This window comes from Vanellus vanellus (genome assembly GCF_965231255.1).
Source record: "Vanellus vanellus genome assembly, chromosome: Z".
Lineage (NCBI taxonomy): Eukaryota > Metazoa > Chordata > Aves > Charadriiformes > Charadriidae > Vanellus > Vanellus vanellus.
This window is the reverse complement of record NC_138908.1, coordinates 10225367-10252582: the sequence shown is the minus strand read 5'-3', so window position 1 is coordinate 10252582 and position 27216 is coordinate 10225367. Positions and strand designations below refer to the sequence as shown.

Here is a 27216-nt window from a genome sequence, read left to right as displayed (position 1 = left end):
CAGGTGGAGCAGCATGATATCCTTCCTCGTCCTAAGGGTCCTGGAGAGGCACTACAAGGGTCTCTCCACCTTCCTGGGAACCAACCATATTATTTGCTGACTCAGACACCTGAATTTATAGCTCAGTATTTAGACTGATCATACATAGTGGGACACTGAGTTCATAAACAAGGAATTATTGCATCCTCATCCACCCATGGGAGGTTTTCCTTCTGCAAGAATCATCACACAATTTCATTCATCAGTGAAGTAATCTAATTTTAGTAGTTGTTCCTGTATATTAGGAATAGTCCTCATTGTATTTAACTGTTTATGAACAGAGCATGAGCACATACAATGGATAAGATAGACCACCACGAGGTGAAAAGGAGCCTGCAGTGCAGGGCTATCATGTGGTGAAAGGGGTCAATAACATAGTAGTTGCATGATGTCTGTTTTAAGTCATCCATGCTGTTCTTTCCCCGTGTGTACACATAAGAAGAGGTGGAGCTCTGCCAAAGGAATACTGTTTCACCACAATAGTGACATTTGTGCTTGCACTATAGCAATACCAAAGAAAAAGGTAATGGCTGGCTGTAGCAATAAATCAGAAACATACAATGAAGAGAAGATCCCCCACTCTGTAAACCTTTTCAACAAAGATATAGTAACAACCCCTGTTAAACCCAAAGCTATACAATAATAAAAAGGCACTTACCACCATCCTGGTGCGAGAAACTCTGTGAAGGAAAAAAGTAAGACGCTTTGTTAAACCTTCTATATTTTCGATATAATTTGCGTGAAGTCTTGATTTTTATGCTAGGCTTGCTTTTATGATTCTTGGTAATTTTTACATGGGTAACTGGGGATGTGGCTCCTCAGGTTGAGGTGCCTTTAGAGGCTGAGAGAGGGGGACATGGTGTAAACAAAAAGGAGAACACTGCTGTTTTTTTGCAGGCTGTAATGTTCAGAAGTGGCATTTGTGGTGAATGCCACTATCTCTGGGTGCCACTGGGAGCAGGGAAGTTTGAGATGTCTTTCAGGATCCTGCTGACATCTTTCAGTGGGGTTGAATGCTTACATTGTTTCCCTGCAGATAAGCTGGGGAGATAATCTTTGAAATCCCTCTTCAGAAAAAGCTGGGTAGGAAGGGGAAATCCAAATAACCCAACCAAAATAGATCTGACGCCTCTGTATCTTTTCTAGTCTTGTTCATCTTGGTTTGAGCTACGTGCTCCACAATTGCCCTCAATCTTCCCATAAATGCATGAATTATAACTGCTGCTTACAAACAGTGCTGAGAGTCTCCCTTGGTTTCAATCTGTACCCGAGTGTCTTTTTTTTTTTTTTAAATACCTTTTGCAAGTTGTCGATGGATTTCTCAGTCTCCTTTAGTTTCTCCAAAATGATTTGTTCTTTGGCAGATATTTGGGATTCTTCACTTTCTAATTTCTGTATTTCTTGTTCCAGCCTGTGGAAGACAGACAGACATGCACATACGCACAAAAGTAAAACATGTAAAATTTTTTTCAATGAGCCATAGTTTCCTAGGTATTAATTAGCATTTCAAATGTCATCAGGAACACCTTTCACTCATTATTCATAACTGCTTTCCTAGCACATGAAGGGCATGTGAATTATTTGTAAAACAGACAGACCTATTTAACAGAGAAACAGTAATTCACTTACTATCCACTTCTGCAAAAGCCTGTACAGATTAACCAAAAATATACCTCAGTATCCCTTCACCCCAATTCCTGTAATATCTCTCAGATATGCATTTTCATTTTAGAAATCATGGTATGGGATATAACCATAAGTACGCAGTACTAATTAGAGGAAAAAGTGTCTTCTAATGCTTCCGTACTCCAGACAATGAAACTGGGAATACTTGTTGGAAGCCGGCAGTCAACCAGTTGTGTTAGGAGTTTCTCCTGAACCAGTACTTTGCCCACTCCTGACAATAACACTTTGGGATATCCATCCGTGCTTTCTACTGTTACTGCATGATACTGTGGACCCCAGAGGCTTCAGGTAATAAAACACACAGGCTGCTCAGAAAATAAACTTATTTTGCTAGGCAGCAATCATTCAGCACTGTCGTTTCTCTTGTCGAGACCTAATGGCACTCACTCCTTAAGAAACGTTCATTGTGATTAGGGATACGCTTTAATCATGGTTAGATTCTCCATTACTTTAACTCAAACCTCCTTTTATTGACAGGATTTATGCAGGTGCAGGAATATTCCCTCTTTCTTTCTCTGCATTTCTACGTGTGCCATCATCTTTATTTTCTCACTTTTGACCAAAAAAAAAAAAAAAAGCCCCCAAACCCCACTGTAATATGAGCTAAGATGAACACTTTTGAACAGGGGTAGTTACCTAAAACTCCCTTCGTCTACAGAAAGAGCTGTAGCTGCTGGCAGCTTGTTGGACCATATTTCTTTGAATGCGACAGATCAGCATTGCCCAACACTTTTGTTACCCACAGCTGCTTGCTCCTGCCTTTCTGCCACCACTTCCCGAGTGAAAGATCACGGCACTGATTCAAGCTAAAGGGACACATTTTTGCTCTTTCCCAGCCCTGCTCAGCACAGGACTTCATTAATGCTTGTTCGATCACAAGGCAGAGGGCAAGGAGGAGATGACAGTGAGTGAGCAGGCAGGGAGGAGGGAGGGAAGGAGGGATTGCTCCTTTCAGGGGCTTGACAGCTTGAGTTGCTCATGAAATTCATGTGTCTAAATATAGATGCAAGGATCTAACTTAAGGCACACACCTGGGAATTTTTTCCCCACTTTCTAATTGTGCAAGGATGAAAGATGTGTGGCACTTGCTGATAATGCTTTTCATTAGGGCGAGGCAAAAGTGTCACAGCCTCAAGTTGTTGCAGATGGAAAAAGGCAGATTTTGCTCTCCTGAAGTATGTGAATACTTAATAGTCTCAAATTCGTGGTGGTTTGTCAAACTGCTGGTTTTGTCTCTTAAAGGCAACCCCTTCATCTCCAAGTTGAAATGGCTTAATTGCAGTGATTTGAAAATTAACTGTTGGAAAGTACTGCTCCAATCCACTTAATGTTTTATCCAAATTAATATGAAATTGAAAAAATGCAAAATATTTTAATACAAAATATTTTGAAACAAAATGTTTTGTTTTGCTAAAATGGAACAATTTGACATAGGATGCATTTTACCCCTTACGTTGTGATTCAGGGAGACAGCTTTCAAAAAATACTGTTTCATCTTGAGTTTTCTTCCCAGGAATTGTTTTAAAATACCCAGTGAATTGAAAAAATCCATTGTCACTGAGGTCAGCCATTGCCTTGCTGCTACTTAACGAATATAGATGTCAACAGGAAAGTGGCTTCTTTTCCTTCCCTATCCCTGGAAATGATTAGTAGATCCACATACATTTATACCTTGCTGATAAAGACATTTGAAACACTCTGTTATGCTGTCTGGTGAAACTACGTTGTGGAGCTGGGTGAGTCAGGGTTTGCTGGTATGTTTCTTTTCTTCCCAAGTGAATCACTAAGCAACATTTTCAGGATACATATTCTGTAGCCTGGTACATTTTGCTTTCTACGTGATCCAGTATGAGACTGGAAAATGGGAGTGCATAGTAGTCAGCAACAACAAAATACAGGGGAAAATAAAAGTCCATTTTCTTTCAAATGATCTGGACATTAGTTAGTAATTTATGACAATGAAAACACCGTGAGCATACATGGTTTAAGGCAACTCATTTGATGTCAGTGAAGTTATAGGCAAGTAGACTCCTTGTAATTTTGGGTGATCACAAATGCACCATTTTTTGTCTACCAGCTCAAAACTGTTGAAAGTTTGTCATTGGTCTTCCAGAGAAAGTTTGCTTCTAATGCACGCGCATGTGCACTTGCCCACGCATACCCAGCAATTGGTTTGATTTATACTTTCTTACTTTCTGGCTACTTGCTCTTTTGTTTTTACTTGTTAATGTGTCTTTTATCCTCCCCTCCTGGTTCACTTCCTCAGTTCCTGCTTCATTCATGCCAGCCTACCCTCACCATTAAAATTACTTGGGCTGATGCAACACCAGGTCACCCTGTTTTGACAACGTGTCTTGTTTATTTGTTTTTCCTTGAATCCCCTCTTCAGCTCCTTGCAGAAGCAATATTAACAACAACTCATTGAAAAGGAAAGGGATGGAGACAAAGCTGCCAGGATTTAGAAACATGAGTGAAGTTGGTAGGGACACAGGTTTCCTGTGTGACACTGAGTAAGAATGCATACAAACTCATCCCATAGGGTACGTTGCCCTTTTCCCACTGAAGTCAGTGCTGGTAGAATGAGAGTCTTCTGGGCCCTGTGTAGAATGGGTCTGAATTCCTAATTGTGGCAGGAAAAATACGGATCATTCAGCCAGAATGTGCCTTTTACATAGCACAGGGGTCATACACCAAGCATTAATATCCACAGGAGGTTGCTTTATACCATTTTGCCCAATTTTATACCACTCTCGTCTGTACTCTCTAGGCTTAAAGGCTGAGGTAATGCTGCTGAGGTAACAGAAATACCGAAGGGCACAGTTTCCACATAAGCTCTTGTATAGATTCATCAGGCACCACAGACCACACCAGAAAATCTGGACCTAGAGTCTTCAGCACTTCCTTTGGGCTGCCTTTTTACATAGGGGCAAGCAATGCAAAAATCAAAATCCTAATGAAAACCAAAGTGTTTTTTGCACCCTTTATTTTTTTTTAGTGAGCTTCATATCACCTGAATGGCTGAGTGATAAGGAGAACTGCCTGCTTTTTTAGTAACAAGATATAACAGAGACATGCACATTTGGTCTGAAAAACAAAATGCACTTACATCGCACCTGTTTTGAGCAACATGCTATACAGTGGTTTAAACAGCAATAAATCTGTTCAGAGTGCACATATGCACGTACAGACGCATACAAAGTGCTTAAATTCTTCCTGTGTAAAGCTGTTAAATATTCAATAAAGTCCTTTTCTTCTCACCCAGTTTCAAAAGGATGTGCCATAACTGTCATTTGGCACCTGGCAAGGAAACCTTATAATTCCCTTGTTCCTGGCTTCTTAGCAGATTTCAGGCTGGCATTTGAAAGATGGCTACAGCAATAAAGCCAGTTAAATAAACAACTAAAATATCTGGAGTGCTGTAGGGAAAAAACAAGAAAGAAAATGGAGATCCAGATGAGGCAGAAGTGGTGTAAGACAGACCATCAATATTGCTGCTTATTGGCCCAAGCAGTTATCTGATCACTGGGATTTGCTGAACTGTTCATATGAGAAAAAAGGGGTTGGGGAGTCTGGAGTTGCTTTGGGACAGGCATGTTTTTTCAGTGGGTGTACACAGAGCCCTATTTCCCCAAATATCACAGAAACAAACAGGGGAGATTTCACCACTCAGAAAGCCAAGCCTGCCTTGCTGGTAGTCTGCCTGTCCCACGGTTTTCTTTAATGGATGGCTGCCATGAGCACCTAAGGGTATAACAGGACTTTTGGGGGACTGAGAAGTGCTGCCCATGTAAGCCAGGTGACCGTCCTGCTCACATTAATGGTGCTGTCCCACTACAAAGAGAAAGAAAACACGAACAGCGGAAGGGATGCTGTCTCTTGGACCACATTTTGCTGTCGTTTGGGGGGACCCTGATTCCTTGGTTAGTAAGATTACAGGTTTGTAGGATAATTCAGGCTGGAAGTGACCTCAGGAGGTCTCTAGTGCAACCTCCTGCTCAAAGTAGGGTCAGACATGAGATCAGACCAGGATACTCATGGCTTGAAACTCCTCAATGATCAGGGGGAAAAAAAAATTGAGGCTATTCGCAGGATGTCTCTTTTAAAGTCTGTAGCTATCAGACATCATGCCCTGAAAAACTCAGACCCAAACTGTTCAGTACTGCAGGGGAAGGGGATGCACCAGGCTGCTAAAGGAAGGCTGGTCTGTGTGTTTGGTGGGATTTTGACCCAACCAGGAGGCCACATGACGGTAGGCAAGGCGGGCAGTGCAGTTTCTGAGACAGAAGGTAGAAGCAGCAAATGAACCCTCCTGCAGAGATGCTGAGATCAGGGACCAAAGGAGCTGTCAGCACAGACAACTTTAATTTAGGTGATGAAAAGGGGAGTTAAGAGGGGAGATCTAAAAGGTGAAGAGGCAGAAGGGGATGTTTTGTACTGTGGTATGCGTACATGTGCATTTATGTTTAGCACTCAGTATCCAGCAGACATTATGTTTAGATACAGGGCTCTGTTTTGTGCTCCAGCCTGAAGGTGATGAATGTGCCTTCTCCAGGTGAAGGATTTCCTCTGTTTCCCATGTGAAGATATTGAAACCCACAGACTTGGGCTGTCATTTTCCTCTCTGCTGAAAGGCAGAGGCAGTTCTGGCACAAGGTGCCTTTACCTTGACTCCAGGAGGGACCACAAGCAGGATCCTGCAGGGCACTCACACAGTCACACTCGCACAGAGTCACACCGCTTTGCAACAGGAGCACACAAATCCCAAAGTAATCAGAACTATGCCTGAAGAAAACAGCCTCCTCTATCCAGCTAACTAACTCCGTCAGACACGTGATTTCTAGAGATACCTACATTTGGCTCAGCAGTGTTCTGTTTTTCGGGGTGGGATGGCAACATCATTATAAACAGGGAGAACAGTTGCAGGTTTACGGACTGCTTTCTTTATGCTGTTCTAGCTCTGCATGCTGGGTTGCACCTGAGAAATACTCGTGTCATCTCTGCAGTGAAGAATGGAATGTGATAGAGGTTGTCTGCAGCATACACACTGACATGTCAGTGGAAAAAAGAACATTCATCAGCTCTAATAAGGAAAATATACAAGTATTCAGAACTTAAGAGGAAAACAGGAAAGACCTAATCAGAGTAAACACTTGAAGGGAAAAGGTGACGGATGCATACGTAGAGAGGGGGATGGTTCAGCTGTAACCTGATTATTTTGCTATTGCTTGCCTGATGCCCTAAATCAACCTGATATAAAAGGCACAAAGAAGACATGGGCCTGTATATTAATAATTAGTGCCAGTTCTCAGAGCTGAACGTCCTGGTATTAAAATGGCAAATTCACAAGCAGAGAACTGCCACAAAACCCTCTGATACTTACTAAACACCAAGTTAAACACCAAGTTTAGAGATAACTGGGCTTGCCTGTAGGGATGAAATTGATCCCTGCACAGACTCCATGCCCATCTCAAGGGTCTTGCTGTCAGGAAGTTTTTGACCACGCAGCGAAACCAGAAACTGAAATTGAATGTGCAGAATCCACCCTTCTGTGAGCAGAGCCATGTGCCTTTTCCCACAGGGTGAAAGAGCACTGGCAAAAATGCTGCAGCCCATGGGCCTCTCATCCCCGCTTCTTGGTCACTGTAAAGGTTTTTAGGGCAGCAGAGTACCTGCTGGCTCACCCAGGTTCAGAATAACATTGGAAAATGAACTTGCAAGGGAAGGAATGAGTGACTTTGAATTGGGGTGGGGAAACGGTTCCCCCTGCAAGATGTATAAGTCTTGCATTTAGGTTCTCTAAACTGGCAGAACTGGAGAAGATATGGAGAACTGTACTCTAAATCCCAGTCCAGCACCTCAGCCCTTGACATGCTTCCTATACCTGTATAAACTCCCAAGCACCAGCAACCTCTCTGTAAACCAACATGCCTAAGAAACGAGCTGAAACCCACATGTCACAGCCATGAGAGGTGCCTTTCTTCTGCTGTAGGGGAAGGGGAAGTCACTGAATAGTACTTAGTTTAGTTTCCACATTGGCTTAATTTTCTTAGCAAGCACTGGCAGTGATGCCAAAGCCAGCTGGACCATGAGTGGATGTCACTGTATATCGACACACAGCCAGGGCTGATGGCAAAAACCTGCTTGATTTCGGGCCCGTTGCAGGATCTGAAATAGGATTCCAGAGCTGAGAAATTCAATGCCTCTCAGTTTAGTCTTTCTGCAGAGCTCATCCTTTTTGAAAGGCTCACCCTCAAAGAAGAAAGCTGGCAGGGCACATCTTATGATTTCCAAAAGGCTGTTGTTTACAGAGTGAAGCTGATAATCAAGAGCAGCAAACTTAATTAGCATCTTTGAAAAGGCAAACCTCCGTGACTTGAAAGACTAGGAATACATTATCACCAATCAATGCTTGGAAATGAGATTCAGGCATGATGCTGAATGAGTTGCTCTGGTAATCTATATGAATCTTCCTAAATACACAGGAAGGAAAGACATTACCTTCGCCAAGCAAAAGTTGCATCCCAGCATCAGCTTATCACAGAATCACAGAATGTTAGGGGTTGGAAGCGACCTCTAGAGATCATCTAGTCCAACCCCCTGGCTAACTAGAGCAGGCTGCACAGGAGTGCATACAGGTTGGTTTTGAGTAGCTCCAGAGGAGACTCCACAACCTCCTTGGGCAGCCTGTGCCAGTGCTCCACCACCCTCAAAGTAAAGAAGTTTTTCCTCATTTTGAGATGGAATTTCCTGTATTCCAGTTTGTGCCCATTGCCCCTGGTCCTGTCACTGGGCACCACTGAACAGAGCCTGGCCCCATCCTCTTGACACCTGCTCTTTAGATATTTGTAAGCGTTAGATAAGATCCCCTCTCAATCTTTTCTTCTCCAGGCTAAACAGACCCAGGTCTCTCAGCCTTTCCTCACAAGACAGATGCTCCAGTCCCTTGATCATCCTAATAGCCCTCCACTTGGACTCTCTCCAGTAGTTCTCTGTCTTTCCTGAACCAGAGAGCCCAGAACTGGGCACAGTACTCCAGATGCAGCCTCACCAGGGCAGAGTAGAGGGGCAGGATAACCTCCCTTGACTTGCTGGCCACACTATTCTTAATGGGCCCCAGGATACCATTTGCCCTCCTGGCCACAAGGACACATTGCTGGGTAATGGTCAACTTGTTGTCCACCAGGACTCCCAGGTCCTTCTCTGCAGAGCTGGTCTCCTGCAGGTCAACCCCTGACCTGTACTGGTGCATGGGTTATTCCTCCCCAGGTGCAGGACGCAACACTTGCCCTTGTTGAATTTCGTTAGGTTCCTCTCCACCCAACACTTTAGCCTGTCCAGGTCTCACCGAATGCCGACACAGCCTTCTGGTGTGTCACCCACCCCTCCCAGTTTTGTGTCATCAGTAAACTTGCTGAGGGTACACTCTATCCCCTTGTGCAGGTCATTGATGAGGATGTTGAATAAGACTGGAGCCTGTACTGATACCTGGGGAACAGCGCTAGTTACAGGCCTCCAAGTGGACTCCACACTGCTGATCACAATCCCCTGAGCTCTGCCATTCAGCCAGTTCTCAGTCCACCCCATTGTCTGCTCATCTAACCCACACTTCCTAAGGTTACCTATGAGGTTGTTATGACAGACAGCGTCAAAAGCCTTGCTAAAGTCGAGGTAGACGATATCCACTGCTCTCCCATCATCTTACCAGCCAGTCATGCCATCAGAAAAGGCTATCAGATTGGTCAAGCATGACTTCCCCTTGGTGAATTCACAATGAACTTGGGAAGAGAGGAAAAATTCTCTATAATTCCCTTTGCTGTCTGAATACGTATACACACAAGCATAGAAAGAGCACTGTATATTGATATTTTGCTTCTGCCTCATTTAGGACCAGGTTGATTCCTGCTAAGTTATACAAATCAAGACCAGGAAGTCAAGCACTGGCCACAGGATTTCTTGAGCTCAACATGATGAGGTGTAAGCCCCAACAATCATTACCCTGAGTTATTTAGTAAAACGTTGTCTGCTCCAGTTGTAGAAGGCTTAGTGTCAAAGTGATGCAAATGCTTTGACCTGGAATTGCAAAAGCCGTACGACTGAGTCCCTTTCCTTGCTGAAGCAACACTTTGTTTGTGTATTGATTTTTGTCATTGGTTTGCCTGATGCAGCATTAAATCTCCCAAGCACAGGAACCTCCAGCACTCTCTGGGGTGACTCTTCCTCCATCTGGAATCACTTCTTCATGACCTGTTTTTTCTCTATTTTGAAAGCATGCTATCTCATTCTGGTATCATCTCTCTGTATCACACAACTTCTTGCCCCCACGGCACTTACAGCACACCCTTGTTTGTGGACTTTTACAAGTGTGAGCCTTCCAGTGCCAATTTCTTCCAGTCTTCTTCAAACGGGAGATGTCTCCAGCCTGGGTGAGACTGCAACGTTAAAAACTTCCCATTGCCTGAGGAGAGGGCAGATCACTGACTGGAAATCAGTGATTCACTATGCCTTGGATGCTTGCCCTTACAGCAGAGGAGCACATGGTTTGACCCTCCTTTGGGAAATGGAGGGGAAAAAACAAAAAAAAAAAGAAAAGCCCTTGTCTGAACCCAGTCCCCTGGCCAGTGGCCAAAGAGGTGAAAGATTGAAAAGTCCACTTATTTTCTTTCTGTCTGCTTTACCAGAGTGTTTTGATCTGAAAGCTTCCACTTGTGCTCCTGACCAGGCTCTAGGCAGGACCTGGCAGGTTCTACCTAGTCCCTTTACTTACCTGACCAACCAAGTAAAGACCCTGATAGCTTAACCTACTCTGGCAAAGTCTGTCTTTTGAATCACCCAGCTCTTGGAGCACTTGTGTTTAAAACAAATGGCACAAATGGCCTGGTTTCTTGGCCCAGCCCTGTAAGATGAAAATGGATATTTAGGTCTCTCCTGGTGAAGATGGGTTTCATCTCTCCTCTTCACCATTGCTATCATTTTCTTCTTCCCTTCCAGCCCAGAGACTGGACAATCCTCCTGCCTCTGGAGCCTCTTGGTCCAATGTCCAAAACATTAAAATAAATTAAGTGTGAGCCACAACTGATATAAAATGCTTGGGCTGCACAAAACCAGACACACAGGTCTCCATGTCTGGACAGACAGGGAGTTGCACCAGACAATGAATGGGACTTAGAGTAGAAATACAGGGATGTGTCATCTGTGGTTCATTGTTCGGTACCTACTAGGGTGGCAAGAGAAAGGCAGGGAAGATAAAATAGCCATCGGAGAGAGGACATAGTGCTGTACTTTGTAATTGGAAGGTCAAGGTGCAAAGACTCATGGAAGACACTGAACCCTGCAGAAACTTGCTTGCTGTCCTACAACTTTAAAGAAACTTTGCAGGACAAGCAGCAGGAAAGTTGTCCCTGGGATGCCTATGGACACACAAGAGTATAAGGGACAAACATACCCATGTGGCTTGCTGTCGTGAAATCCTCTCCCCCTCCCACGCTGTGCTTTGCTCCTACCACAGAGGTGTACTTCAGGGGACTGGCCAGGCACTTTGAGCACAGGGAATAGGCTCCAGAAAGGCCACAATGATAGTGGTGGGACCTGGGGTCGGAGGGCATGTCGGGTCCAGGTGAAGGAGGGTTGCACATGCAGTTCCCCCAGCAGAAAGTGCCCGTACATGGCAGCACGCACCCAGAGACTAGAAAAGCAACACAGGTGTGTCCAGCCCTGTGAAAAACAGTTTGCTGGCACTTCGCAGCTATGTACATGAAAATTCATTTAGGTTTAGCAACAGATGCCAACAGTTCAGCTGTGCGGTGGACTGCGTTATTTATATCTTGGGAGAGGTCCAAGAAATAGAGGGAGAGCAATTGGGGGATGGCTGTTGAGTGCTCATTCTTCCATAATACAGCAGCGCTGGCTACTGCAGCGTTACCCAAGGTTAGCGCGGATGTACGATCAAAACGGACGCGCGACCTTATGCAGCACCCATACTGCAAGCTGTCAAGGAAGGAAGACGCTTTGTGCGATTCCTATATGTACTGGTGAGATACACATTCAGTTACCTAGCAGCATTTACAGGGAAGGCAGGAAGCCTGGAAAAGGGTGTGAGTTTTGTCTCCACCTTTTTTTTTTTTAATGACGGGAAGTAAAAAAAAAAAGCAAAACACAAAGTTACTAAAAGTATTTGCCCTGAAGAGATTTCTGCCTCCCATATACAGCCTGGCAATACACTTTTGTCCCTGATTTACAATTTACAATGTCAGCTCAGAGATGAGCTGCTCAGGGTCATAGCGAGCTCAGGGCAGAGCATGACACCAAATTTACACCCCTCAGGTTGCAGCAGAATGGCCACGGGAAAACCCTAGCAGCCAGCTGCTGCAAGGTGGGCCCTGTAACCTCCATGTTAAGTGGCTCTCCACAGCAGAAACTTCAGACAGTTCATTTTCTGTCCTCACAGAAAATCACAGCTTCTTCTGGAGAGACCACAGCAGAAATGCAATAAACTTCTGCAATCTTGGAGTGCAAGCAGTGCTGCATTGAAAATCAAAACATGTAGGAGGTTGGGCTTAAAGGCAGCTCTGATATCTAGGGCTGGAGTGAGTGTGTTGTCTTCTGCCTGGGTCTCAGGTCACTGCAGCTTTTTCCTCAACCATTTGCTCTTCCCTCCTGCCCTTGGACTGTGAGACCTGGGGAGGTGTTCTCTGTGCTCCCATCTGCTCTTCCCAGGGAGCTGATGAGGGTATTGCACAGAGAGTCTTGAAGAGAGCAGCACTCCTGTCCCTCTCAGCCACCCATGGGCCACTGCTGTGAAGGGCAAGGGCAGGGTGGGCAGCACAAGAGGACCGCCTGGCAGAGCTCCAGGACATCAGGATGTCAGCTCTGGTGGTGGCCCACAGTAGTGTCTGTGGACTTGGTGATGCTTGTCTGCTCCTGAGCAGTGGAGCACTCTTGTACCTGAAACGCACACAGGACATGCTCAGGCAGCAAGTAAACTGACTACAGCTTTTTTCTGTGGAGCATAGGAGTCAAGAGTAATGCTGGATGGTGCCTTAGAAGCATGTCAGGTTTTCCCAACTTGCTGAACCCCTTTGCTCTCTGGAGCTGCTCAGCTCTGACTCCTTTGTTCTGCTTTTCATGCTCCTTCCCACATCTGTTATCCCTCCAACCCTGTCAACCAGCCATAGCTGCATGCTTGGAGCACAGATAAGGGTTGCTGTGACTTGTTCTTGGTTTGAGGTACCCAGAGACCTACAGGTTCTCTTGATTTAAGCTAGCTCCTCAGCCACAGCACACTGGTACTATTTTCTGCTAATACAGTGCAGAAGACCAGAGGACAGGGAAACATGTTCTAAACCAGCCTTGTCCATCTTCTTTTCCTTTCTTTTTCCTCCACCTGTTCTCTTTCCTCTTCTACCTCCTCTTCTTGCTGCTTGCTGCATCCTCTCTCACTCATGTGCTGCTGTTCCTGGTGGATCCCGTTCCTTCATCACCTTTCCCTGTGTCCTATACCTACCCTTCTGGAACCTCCTGGCCACTCCTGCCTCCCTGCAACTCCGCTGCTCCTCGCAGCCAGTCTCCATTACTTCTCCAATCATAGAATCATAGAATCTCTGAGGTTGGAAGGGACCTTTAAGATCACCAAGTCCAACCATGAGCCTACCCTGACAAAAACCACTTCTAAACTATGTCCCTAAGTACCACGTCTACCCTTTTTTTAAACACCTCCAGGGATGGCAAATCCACCCCCTCCCTGGGCAGCTTATTCCAATGTTTGATAACCTTTTCAGTGAAAAATTTTTTTCTTAATATCCAATCTAAACCTTGTCTGACATAACTTGAGCCCATTTCCTCTTGTACTGTCACTTGTCACCAGGGAGAAGAGGTCAGCCCCCACCTCTCTACACCCTCCTTTCAGGTAGTTGTAGAGGGTGGTAAGGTCTCCCCTCAGCCTCCTCTTCTCCAGGCTAAACAACCCCAGTTCCCTCAGTTGTTCCTCATAAGATTTCTCCTCCAGACCCCTCACCAGCTTTGTAGCCCTTCTCTGGACACGTTCCAACACCTCAATGTCCTTCTTGTAGTGAGGGGCCCAAAACTGAACAGAGTACTCGAAGTCATATCGCTTCCTTTCCTATTAAGACATTATCCCCGTGTGTACTGTCTCCTTATTGTCCTTTTTCTTCTGTCTCCCTCACATGAGCCGAGGGCATTCACTTTTGACTGTTCAACAAACATTCGTATCTGCAGGCTGGCTCTCTTGTTGGCTGGCTCTCTTGTTGCCTTCACTGAAGGTTGCGCTTCTCAGTAAAGAGGTCTTCAGAGCACCGGGGATCATGCTTCACAGGGGACCAAGACCCTTCCCAGCTTCTAGGGTGAAGTGTGCATGCACATTTAGAACTTCTGTAAAAATTATAGAAAGGGGCAAATCTAAGCATCAGCTGCAGCTGATGGGAACAACCACTTTTCAAAGGAGGGAGTTCATGTGTGTTCCTGCTGTACAGTGTTACATATAACATATTATTATGCATATATGACATAACATATAGTATGTTATAAAGCTATAATTCCCTAAAAATTATCACTCACATTCCAGTGCATTTCTGCTTGTCATAACCACTGGGAAATGATGACACAGGCTGCACAAATGCTGCCACTGATGTTGAGAGGTGCCTGGCTGTGCTACCAGCAATGGACGTCTTGTTTGTACAAGGCAGTTTTCAGTTTGTGTATAGGACAACTTTCACCCAAAAGGGCCTGGGTAAAAGTTCATGAGTCCACCAGAGTGAAAAGAGTTAATGGGGTCTGGAGACACTTGGAGGTATTTTTTCCCCTATATCTTTTTGCTGAGCTGTGTTTGTGGGTCTTTTGCTCAGAGAAGAGTGAACGCAGAAGGACGAGGAAGCAAGGGCCATGACGCCATGCAGTGTGCAGCACTCGCTGGGCTGTGCTGATCTGCAGTTCTGACTACTCCGGTGAAGGAAGCAGTGACATGGGATGTGCACTACTCAGCCCCTCCATGGGGGTGCTTAGAAAAGGCCTTTTGACAATGCCATACAAATACCGGCAAAGATACATATGTCCAAACTTTCTGAGAAAAAAAGAAAGTCTGGCAGAAAGTCTGCCGTTAAAAGATTTTCTCTGTAGCCAATCTACATACAGCAAATGAAAGTGTGAGCTGCTGGTTTCTCCCTTCTGAATTTTTTTCTGCACTGTATTTTTCCTCAGCTTGTAGTGACAGTTCTTTCTACTTGTTTTGGGCCAAAGATTGTTTTTTGGTTTGCTTCCCCCCCTCAGTCACAAGGATATAAATATTTCTCATGTAAATATTATTCTTCCTCTGATGTACCTATTACTTAGATTGCCTGGAATGGATGCTAGTACAATGTAGCAGTGGTTACATCAGTATTTGTTTATTTGTCTGCAGTGCCAAATGCCTTTTAGCAAACTGAAGATCTTTGTTAAGATAAATAATAGAGCTGTGAAAAAAAAAAAGTCATGGACAATTCTAATTTTCTGGCTGTGTTGATAAGACGCAGAAGTTCTTCATTGCCATGAAGATGTGCATCAAAGTTTCACTCTGGGCGCAGAAATACAACTGCAGGCATTGTATTTCTTCTGAGGAAATTATTTGAAATGATGCACTGAGCTACACAGCAATATCTCTGGTCTCACTGTCCACACAAGGTGTCTAGCTAAACACCAGCACCAAAAAGCACAGTATTATTAGCACACTGTAAAGCCTATTCAAGTCAATGAGAAGATTAAAGGATGTTTAAGGAAAGTATATACCTGTTATTAATACGTATGTTAGATATATTACAGTCCAAGGCTAACCAGGAATACCTGAGAGAACACCTGAAAATGCTCTGATTTCTGGATTTGCCCTATTACATCTATATGTAGAGATGTATATGTAGAGATGTGCACATTGAGTGAAAGACAAGCTTTTTCCTGCTACAGACTGCCTTTTTTTTTTTTTTTTTTTCCTTCATTGGTATTTCTTGTCTTCCTTGAGTTCCTGCACAGGTTATTTCCACACCAGACTCCAGCTGAGTCTTCTTCCTTTGCTGAGGGAGAGCACTGGTTCCATCCAAAGTCAATGGCAGCTTGTTCCCAACTGCTCACAAACCAGGATTTCGCTCCTTCCAGATTTCCCATTTGGGGTATTTTGAATACCTCCCTACCCCCATCACATGTGACTTTCAGCAATTTAGGAGCACATGTAAATGACTTCTTCATATGACAGTCCGATCATCACTGAAAAGGCGTTGCAGTTATTTACTAAAATAGCAGTGTTGACAAAAATATCAATCATGGGCTAGACTTGTCTGTTTAATCCCTGCTGTAAGCCTCCAGAAAATCACTTTGCCTCCATTTACCCATCTTCATCCAATACATTTTGCCAATCCTGTACAGTCCAATCATACATCAGACCAGCTTATCCCTGGTAGATCTGTTAGCAGGTATTAATTATAGATACTCATCGTACATATGAGGTTTCTATGATTTTGGTTTGACTTGACTCAGATTTGCTGCTGATGACTGCATGGACTTTGTAATGGAATTCTGGTGCAAACAAGGCATTATCTATTTGCTTTCTGCCAGAGGTGCCTTAAAATGTGCTGTTTCCAGGAACATGCTGCTTACAAACCTACTTGTTGGGGTAAGAATTAAGTGCTGCCCAGCATCCAGCACTCTAAGGTGCCCCATGTGAATGATTGAATATGGTTTGAGAATAATACTAAAACCGAAAATGAGTCCCAGAGAATTCAGGATGTTACCCTGAAAATGTGAAAACCCAAACAAAGGTATTATAATTGGTGTGATGACACCTTCTCTGCATCCTGGCTGTCATGTGGCTGTTAAAGCACAGCTACCTTACTACCATGGAAAGCTGCAACTTACAGGGATCCCATCTGCCTCCCTCGACCCTTTTTTAATGACCATTTCCGTGCCTTTTTTGTTGTGATTTAGTCACGACTGCCTGAACCTGTAAACGCCCTCAGAAGCCCTTGACAAAGGAGTTAGATGGGGATGTGCAGCGGACAGTCAGCGTGCCTCAGGCACTGAGCTTTATTAGGTGCCTTTAAAGATTCCCTGTATTATGTGCCCCTCACAAATACACAAATGTATTCCCCTGCACTGCTTGCCAAGAGTGACTTGGACGGCAGGGAGAGAAAAAAAGCAGCAGGGCAGGAAGGGGAACACCCAGTAGGAGCTGTAACTTGTTTTGTTTGTTTCTTGATGCAAACAGTTCCTTGGATTTGAGCTTTGCAAATTTGCCTTTTGCTGTCATTCACTTACAGGAACTCACAGTCCATTTTTCTAGGGTGAAGGCTGATGCGAGGCAAGGAGCGTGTCCCGGGGGAAGGGACAGGGTCTTCACCGGGAGCAATAAGGGATGCACCACACTGCTGCTGCCCTGAGCATGAAGAGTGCAGTGTCCTGATCCGGCTTCATCTGTCTGATCTACCTCAGAGATTTGGTGTGTTGTTTGTTTATTTATTTGTGCTTGGAAGCAAGTGTCCCCATGCCCCAGAAAGCATTGGAACAAACGTGGCTTCACTGGACAGAGGTTTTGCCCTGGTGGGACAACTCCAAGGTTATCCAAAGCACTCCTGCTGAGGCAAATCAAGCCAATCAGGAAGCCCCCAGAAATGTGGGCTGTGCTCAGTTTGTTGTTTCCACCCTTAGACATTTCCTGCTATTGTTCTTGTCATTTTCTCTGAGTGTCCACTGGGCTGGTGGGTGGTGCTGCTACCTCCGGCAAGGGTTTTTGGGGAGGCCTCCAGTCCTCTTGGGCACATGGAGAGCTTTGTGCAGTTCCTTTCACAGACTTCCAGCACAAATTTCCGGCATACAAGTGCAGGGAAGGTGGGGCTGTGGTGGGAATTGCATCTCAGTGAGCAAAGCAAAGTGCCTTTTCCCGCTGGCCGTGCTCAGCCAGGCAAGAATGAAATCACGCCATAAAATGATGAATGGATTTTAGCTGAAGAAAATTGCCTACCACCCCAGGAGAAGCAGAAGGTGGGTGGGTGGGTGGGTGGAAGCAGCAAGCCCGCAGCATTCTGGAATTCATTGAGAGTTGTAGAAAGCTGAGGTTTTACTGCTTGTACTCTAGAAATTGACTGCTCTAGTTTTATCTCTGCCATCCAGAGCCTGGTTTTCTCTTGCCAGGAGTACAGGACGTCATCTACAATGGTTTAACCCCATCACACCATTAGAGGACCAGAGGAGCTATAATCATCCAGGGCTCCCAGGGACAGTGCCCATATCTTGCTTTTTAATTCTCTGAGTTTCACAATTACGTTTTTCTTTCATCAGATGCATCTCACGAGTTTCTACCTGCAGTGGTAAGGACTGAGAAGAGCTGGGAGCTTCACTACCCATACTCCAGTCTCAACTGGAAATCACAGCAAGCCAGTTCCTAGAACTCCTCCATTTGCTCAGGTAATCATGAGTACATCTTTGGTTTTCATCTATGCTTTAAGACAGCTTCCTGTGCTGTGGAGAAACTGTGAGACTGAATTTGTGCTCACACAGCATCTGTAAGTCTGAAGAGCAATCCCTGGAAGCGTGGTGTCATTTCAGAGCTGTACTGGTGAATAGAGCCAGCCACACAGCTGTGGGAATGAAGAAACGAGTGGGAAAAATTGCTCTGAGATTGCTCCGGGCTTACTTTTCCAGCCCTTTGCTCCACATTACCTAACATCAGCCACACCTGAGTCAGTGCTGTCTGATGCCTTACAGTGCTGGAGTGGGAATTAAAGAAAAGAAGAGTATTATAAGATTATAATGCCCTTCTTTTATTTTCCATGACGGATCACAAGTCCCCGTTACTGCCTTATGGAAAGTTGGAAGGAAGCACAATTTTAGTTGTGGGAAGCTGCAAAGTTTGTCTTGACTTTGCACTGCGTGTTTGTGGTAGGAGTCAGCTGATGGCTTCCTGCCTGTGTGGGTCTTGGAAGGGTGAAATTCTTGACCTCTGGACTTCCCAAGAGCTGCAGAGCTTCTAAGTCAGGATAAAGCAGACATCTGGGCTGATTCAGTTCAGGGGAGCAAAAACCAGCCAGTAGAGCACTTGCAGCCCAGGATGAGTTAGAAAAGGGATTATTTTTCTTTTTAAGTGAGGCTTTAAAAGCACACCAGGGTCTACGTTTTGATGGTTGGCCCGCAACTGGCCATAGGAGAGAGGTGGCATGGGACTGCATTTCTGAGGGTAAATATCATAGAGGAGAAGCTCAAAGACATTTAGAGGTGTGGTAACCCCCTACTTTCTGATAAATTACTTTGCACTCAATTCATTATTCTTTCTGCAGCAAGCTGAGGAAAGCCAAGTGTAGCCTGATGGGTTCCTGGCTATGATCCCAGGGAGGGGCTGTCTGGTCGTGAGGAGCTGATTCATTTTTTGTGGTTTCAGTGGATTCCATGACTATGCAAAACATCCTCCCGTGTGTCTTCTCACCTGTGTGAACAATCTTTACCCAGGAACCATGGTACTGAAGGGTAGGGTAGCAAGGGGACCTGAGCCATGTCACACCTCTGGAAATTCCTGCCATGTAACTAGAGAAAAGAGGCTAGAGTTTTGCAGGACTTCCCTAAAGTTAAAATGGTTCGTTTTTTTTTTTCTGTTTTTGAGTCTCACAGTGATCTTAATGCTCAAGGATCCTGGCCTGGAGTAAACCTCTGCTGAGTGTTGGCAAACCTGTGAACTTTCTTGGGTTTACCTGTACGACTGATCCTTCACCTACTTTATGTGCCCCCTATGTTTTTTTTTTCATGTTTGTATATGAACAAGGCATTCAAGCAAAATAAGTTCTTGTAAGAATGGGCAAAAATAAATGTGAGGCCATTGTGAAAATCTACTCAATTTTACAGCACCGACAGAACATTTTCATTTGTTTTATCTAAAATTTCACAACAACGTGAGACCAAGGGCAAAGGCTTCACAGATGCTTATATTTTTGAGAAAGTTATGTCCATTTCTGATTTGACTTCATGAAGGTAAGTGTGTACACCCTCAGGGCATTGGAAGTTAAGAAATTACTGCCCAGTTTTTAAGTTACAAAAGATGCAAGTAGGCACCTTCAGGCATTTACAATAAAGCTTAAAAGTGATAGAGGTGCTCTTGAAAATGGGATGAAGGTACCTCTGAAAGTTTGTCTCCTGTGATTTCCATGCCAGTCAGTGTATAGCTATGAACACTTTTCCAGCTTTATTGTTTAAAGGGACTTCATCTGTGGATGTCTACGGTTGATGTGACAGGGCAGTAGATGATAAACAGTACTCAAAGCCTTGACTTTAAACTTTAAAAGATAATCAGGTGTTAAACTGTATGTCTGTATGTAGCTCCAGTGGTTTCAATAGACAGACTGATAGACTTGCATGTAAGCACATGTTGAAGTGTCTCTCTGAATCAAGGCTTAAAGGGTAATCACATTAATCTGCTGAAGACAGCTTAAAAGTAAGAAAGTTGTCCCAGTGCTTTGGAATGGGCAGGCTAAAAAAGAAATTATACTAAAGAGGCCTTATTTGAAGTAAGGCATAGAAACTGAGAGCAACAACAATATTCTGGGAGCTGGAATGGCATCAGCTGCATTACGACTACCACTAGATGAGGGCAGTTGGAAGTGCAGGCTGTTGAGATGACTGGGCAAAGAGCTGGCAGTTTAGTCACTGAGCACCAGATGGACACCACCAACTGTCTAAATGCTTTCTCCCTCACTTGTAATTGGCCTTATTTGTGGCTGAGCTCTCTGGCTCTGTCTGTGGTTCTCAACTCTGCTGTTGGCAGCCCTCTTGGCGTACACCCTGCAGCCAGCACGCAAGCTCCCATCAGTGTGACAGTCCCTGCAGGAGCTCTGGGTTTGCAGGTCATGCCCTACTCTAACAAAATTTGCCTCGTTAGCAGTATGAAACACCCACGGAACCATTTCTTTCGACTGTCCTTTACTTTTTTTTTATTTTTTTTTGTCCTCTCATATTCATATCAGCTGTTGTGATCAGTCACAAAGAGGCATTTTGTGGTGTTGATACAGGACTGCTGATATTTGCCACCTTACGCTATGTTAACACTGGTAAGTAGGAACAGTCTAAAGATGCAGCTTTGTGTCCAAACCAGCTTTGCCTGTAAGCCTCCCTGGCTTCTCCCCAGTGATCCAAACCCAAACTGAATGCTCTTGTGGCCTTCTGGCCACAGGGCTGCTCTGGGCTCTCCTTATTGCCCCACTGCATACATCCCTGTTTGTGACTTGTAGCATTAAGGTCAGGAAGTCCTTTTGCAGCAAGTCCTCCTGCATTTCCTTGTTCCTGCCTTCTTCACTGGCATGTGCTCTCTGGGAAGTACCAAAGTCTTGGGGCCAAGAGGTCCTTGAAAAACGCAGTTTTTGTGAAACAAGGGAACCTGGGAATGACCTTGTGCTGATCTCCAAAAACTCTGCTTGGATTGATTTGAAGAAGGACATGAACCACAATTTAGATGGGTGTCCTGGTTTGAGTTGCCTGATTGAGGCTACTTTTGGATAGCTTGGCGTTTGAACCTAAAGATTGAACCTAGGAACATCTACTTCCCTTGGAAAGGCTGGTCATGCAACAACCGCCAATGTGAAAGCTCAGCCCAGGAGGTGGTTGCTGTCCCACACAGAGGTTGCTGGGCCCAAAGGTGTTGCAGAGTGTCCTGGTTCCGGCAAGGATGGGGTTAATTTCCCCAAGGAGCCATCAGGGGAGGCAAGTATTCCATCCCACGTGACCCATGCCCAGCTATAAGAGGCGCTAGCCGGGGAGAGGGAGTCAGTTGCCACTCGGGGGTGTCCTGTGGTGGTGTGGGTTTGGTCGCTGTGCTGTGGTACTGTAATCGCGTTCTTATATTCCTTTATCGGTTTTATTGTTTTTCTTTCTTCTTCCCTTTGTCTGTTTTGCTAAATTACACTATTTCAACCCACGAGTTTTGCCCTTTTCTGCCGATTTTTCCCACGGCTGTGGGAGTCGAGTGAGCGGCTGTGGGGTTCTTTGTTGCTGCTAAACCACGACACAGAGGATGGCTTCTGCGTGTCCCTGCAGCACAGCTCTCACCATCATGTCTTCACAGCATTATTTCTGCTTATGGCTTGCTCAGGTGGTTGCCATTGAGTCAGAAAGTAGAAGTAATTTCCAAAGGTAGCAGACAAACTGCCTCGCTACTGCTTTCCTGGTGTTAACACTCAGCTGGGAAAGAAAGCTGCTGCTTTTGAAAACGTCACTACAATTGCAAATGTAAAGAGGTCCAGCACTCAGTGAAAAAAGGATGCGGGACAAAGGAGGAGAGTGGTTTTCTCCAAAAGTACACCAGCAAGAGCTGGGGGCAGCCATGTTCCGTTTATCATGTTCATGCACATGATGTAGGTAGTTGTGGATGGATTATTTTCACCCAGAAACACAAGTTTAGCCCTTGTAGCTTGTCCAGCTAACCTGTCAGCTGAGAGCCAGCAGACGACTCGATGTATTCTGTCTGTGGTCACTTAATCCTTTGGGAAGGTGGCTGAAGTTGTGCTTTACCCATATTTGCGGAGGGCTGGTAGTAGGCTATGGCTCATTACCATGGCTTATCTGGAACACGCTAAGGTGATGCACTCTGGTAATTTGAACATCACTTTGAGCCCCTCCTCTCTTTCTATTTCAAAGTCCTACCCCTCTCTGAAATCAATATTGCAGTAAATACCTGCTTGACAGGAATGCTCTCAAAGACTGTGGCTAGGGGGACCAAGAAAATACAGATTCAACCTTTTAATAATAGCAAGTGCTTAATGTCCAGTACGTCTTGCACAGCCCATAGCTATTTTCTCTTTTCTCATTTCACCTTCGCCCTCCCTCTTGCATTTCTCCTTTGCTAAGCCTTGGCTCTTCCTGTAACAGATTGTGTGGAGGCACATATCACAGTGTATGAAATGCTTGTTTAGCAGAGTTTTGTCCCCTAATAAAAATAATACAACAGCACTTCAGATGTACGTGCTAAATATACCCCAGTGGACCTAGTGAGCACTGCAAAATGGCCCCAAGTGCTAACCTTCACTTCTGCTTGTATAAAGAGAGTATTATCATTGCACATCTTGTACAAAGAGAGTATTATCATGAAGGTCACATACTAGCTTCCCTTTCTGCTTTCCATTCTTGCTGCGTGCTATGTAGCTTGCTTTGGTAATCAGAAAGGATTGCTCTGCGGACAGACCGCTACTGCCCAGGAGACAGAAACGGGTCTACCACAGCGGTAAAGAATCAAGGAGATGGGTCCAGGTCCAGCTATTAAAAAAACAGGAAAACAATAATAAAAAAAATCCCTACTACTGCATGCATAAACAGATTTTACGCGGTGGGATTACCGGAGGAATAGTTTCTCTGCAGTGTACGGGGCCATCTAGTGAGCTCGGGCATTATAACAGCTCCGCTTTCTCCTTTGCACTCTTTGCCCTCCTGCTTTTATCCCCAAGACAAGACTTCCCACACTAGCTGCCAACAAGGTACACACACACAGAGTTTAACAATATTTTCCATTGCAAGATGAAAGAAGGGAAACTGCTGCGGGAAGGGAGAGGATGACAGCAGAAAGGTAAGGACTGATGCCAGGGAGCTTGGTGCCCTGGGTTTCTGTGGTAAGTCAGAAATACAGCAACGCTGGCAGTGGAAAGGCAGTCTGCAAGTTTCCACTGAATCGTGTCCTCAGCTGCAGAGCTGGTGATGACAAGGGGAACTGCTCAGCCAGAGGACACCACAGCAATTGGGGCAGTGATAAAGCCTTGTGAGGAGCAATGAGAGGTCGGTTCCTCAAGAGTATGTGGTGGTTTCCCTGATGAACGCCTGGTGAAGGGCAAGAGAATGGGAATGGGAAAGTGATGTGTTAATGATGTCAAGATCTCAGAGAACTGATGCTTGTATTTTGCATGATGCTGGACTGATAGTCCTGGAAGGGAAACTGCTACAATGCAAAGCATTAAACCCACAAAATCCTATCACCATGCTTTACCTCTGAGCAGACCATACCGATTGCCTGGCGATGAACACACCACCAGCCACGCTGCTTATTCACTTTCCTCTGTCTCCTGTGAGGCTGACAAATAATGAGAGCAACAATAAACGTCTGGGGATTTTGGTAGCTTTTTGTGACTGCTCAAAAAGCCCTCAAACATACTTGAACCCATGGCCAACTCTAAAGCTTGCAGCCAGCGTCATGCTGTTCTGCTTCAAGCTATGCTTGTTCAGCCAGGGGTACGATGCCAGAGAACGTGAGCACAGGAGGGTATTTGGACATTTCAGGTGCCAGCATGAGACTCCTGACTCCCCAGTGGCACTTTCTGCTTTCAGCATAGACATAAGCGTTTTAAAAAATTTTTCTTGTTGCATTAGAAGTACCTCAGAAATCTGGAAGGGAAATGTTGGAAGATCCTCATCTACCGAATGTCAGTTTAATCTCACTGAACACTAGGAGCCAGGTAAGCACACAGTCTGCTATTTTATCTACCTTCAGCAAAATGAATGCATTCACAACCTCATCTCTTGGCTGCTTATTTGACCTGCTTGGACCTGCCTCAAGGGTGAACTCTTCATGTCCACCAGCCTGTCGTTGGAACAGCTGTAAACCTGAAGCTTGGTAACTATAATGATGACAAACTGTTTCACATTGCCTTGAATTGTCATTGAAGTCTTGACCGGCAAATATTAGGATACCAAATTAGCTTTCAGCGTGTCATTATTAGTCCCAGTGAATATGAGTGTGCACATCTGGAAGCATTTGCTATTTCAACATGCGTCTGCTCATGTTTACACAGGCTATGGACAGGAGAAACAAAATATAATTAGCTTTGTAGCCCTGCAGCCCCGTAAAATACAGTATTGCCATTGCTAGTAACAGGTCCCAAGCTTTGTAATAGCTTTTCAAGGCCCTTGGGACTTGTCAGGCTCTGTCTATACTCACCCCATTTGTCTTATTTCTGCACGTTTGTATAATTATACGGTGTAGCTACAATTTTCAGACAGCAGTGCCAAGCATTCTTTTCTGTGGAAATAAATATTTATGACCCCACAGTAGTGATTTGATGCAGAGGAAGACAGGCTTGATGCCACAGCTGAACATGGAAAGAGGGATACAGGGTGCTGTGAAGAGGACAATGGGGTGGGATGACAAGAGACAGGGCATGGGCTGGCTCTGGAGAACCCATGGCTAAGAGCAAATTCGCAGTGGTCAGATAAAGATATGCAGACCTAGAGCCAGACAAAACCACTTTAGGAGCAAAAAAGGGAACAAAGAACGAGAATCTATAATACAGTCCATACAAAGCAAATTCATATCTGACATGGAATTGTAGACCCATGAAGAAAGACCAAGGTATAAAGGGTGTTAGAAAATATATACAAATTGCCTCAAGTGGACTCAAAGCTGAAGAGAAGGAAACCATCAACATCTATATCACATTCCTCCTGGCAAAGGGAAGAAACCCTTGCCATCAATGCAATATTTTCCCTGATGAGGAGCTTGAGACGCTGATGACTTGCCATATCTTTTTATCTCTTTCCAGGACTGATCCAAAGGTGTTCTGGAAGCAAGAGTTTAAGAGCAGAGAAAGGGGCAGGTACTAGGAAGGCATAACAGTTGTAACTATTATTATGGAGTCTTTTAATGTAAGACTGTTTCTTTTTCACCTTCTATAATACTTTGTCTGAGACTAAAAATAATTATGTTGTTAGATTGGTAGGATTTCAATTACCTTAACAAAAAAATCTTAGCTTTGCATAAAAAGTGTGCTTATTTTTTGTCATAAGAAATTTTTGAGTGCAACTTCATCACATTGTAGATGGGAAATAGAGAACTATCAATTTCACAGCTCAGTGACTTAAGCACTGAACTGTGTTTCTTGGGTTTTTCTGTGATTAGATGGGCTTTGGGGAGAATCATCAGAAGAGTCTTTTTTCAAGGGCTAATTTCTCCACAGCAAATTTAAGGATAGAAATAATTTTGTAGGCCTTGAATTTGAATTTGTTTAAAAAAAAATCCCAAATGCTGTAATAATACAACAAGACATGTGAGTTCAATATTATTGAATGTGACAGCAAACATTATTTCACAGCCAATTCGAGAAAGACCAGACCACACCGAAATGCCAGTTTTGGATCAAGGTTGCATCGCTGGGTCTCTGTTGCTAAACTAGAAGATCATGAAATAGATGCAGGACAGTGCCAGTGGGTAGAGGAGGTAGAAACTGGTAGGTGTTGCATAAAAATAGAAAGCTTTTCAGAAGAAAGACAAAATAAAACTTTTTATATAGTTCATTTAAAAAAAACCTTTTTTTTTATAGATTATGTACTATTTAAGTAATGCTTCCCTGCACTTTTATTTCTGAAATCACCATAATTTTGTAGCAAAACCAGGTATTTTGAAACAGCAAAGTAAAGTGTTAAAATATAACATTTCTGCATTAGAGAAAACCTCCATACTTTTCTTTCCGTTGAATTCACCAAATGACTTTGGTATACCTCACATGGCACTTTTCTTCATATTTATGGAAAAGAATTGTTTGGGTTGAATCAAAATTCTAATTTCCTGCTTCTTACAGTGTCCTCAATTTAGGAAGGATGTTATACAGATGTGAGACTTTCAGATATGCCAACTCATACTAAAGGCTATGTCACTGTTTGAAAGAACATCAGGATGATATTTCAAAAACCTGAAGCAACTGTGAAGGCATGAAACCAAAAATTTCTTATGGAATATTTCTTCACTTAAAGAATTACTGTTATATCCCTGTAATTATGGTAGAGTTCGTTACATCAAAGCAACTTTCTATTATTGCATGTTAATGATTAGAAAACATCTTCTGTAATACTGCTATGAAAAAAACAATCTTTGGATTATTTCAGTGGAGGATGGATACATTTTGTTTCTAGATTAAAGACTGGAAACTATGATATAACAGTATTATTATTTGCATCCAAATAAAATCCAGATTTGTTCTCAAAGCTCTTTTCTTCTTGTTCCTCAGTTTTTTTTCCCCAGAAAGTTTTATTGCTTAAAATCTTTCAGGTGATCTGTCAGTTCTTTGAGCAGAAGAAAGTTCTCTGTTTCTTTAGGAGTCTGAACACTCACATTCCTGACTATAACTGTCTGGGAGACTGTAGCATACATGTCCCAGTGGATGGACACACACGGACATCACTTTTTATTAGGGCATGTAGTGATAGGATGACGGAGAATGGCTTTAAACTGGCAGGGTAGGTTTAGATTAAATATTAGGAAGAAATTTTTCACTCTGAGAGTGGTAAGGCACTGGAACAGGTTGCCCAGAGAAGCTGTGGCTGCCCCATCCTTGGAGGTGTTCAAGGCCAGGCTGGATGGGGCTTTGAGCAAGCTGGTCTAGTGGGAGGTGTCCCTGCCCAGGGCAGGGGGGTTGAAACCTGATGATCTTCAAGGTCCCTTCCAGCCTAAACCATTCTATGATTCTACGATTCTATGATCAAAACTGGGTAGCAGATGTTGGGAAGGCA

General features: G+C 44.2%; 1 protein-coding gene across 2 annotated transcripts in view; it reads right to left on the bottom strand.

Moving 5' to 3' along the window:
• LOC309683639 (paralemmin-1-like) overlaps positions 1-27216 on the bottom strand; it is a gene marked incomplete at both ends in the record, with an annotated part of 126365 nt that overhangs the window by 12539 nt on the left and 86610 nt on the right. For both annotated transcript variants that reach the window (XM_082497963.1, XM_082497964.1), the window contains 2 exons: positions 698-719; positions 1336-1450. In XM_082497963.1, the coding sequence (XP_082354089.1) occupies positions 698-719; positions 1336-1450 (137 nt within the window). The remainder of the gene's footprint in view (positions 1-697; positions 720-1335; positions 1451-27216) is intronic.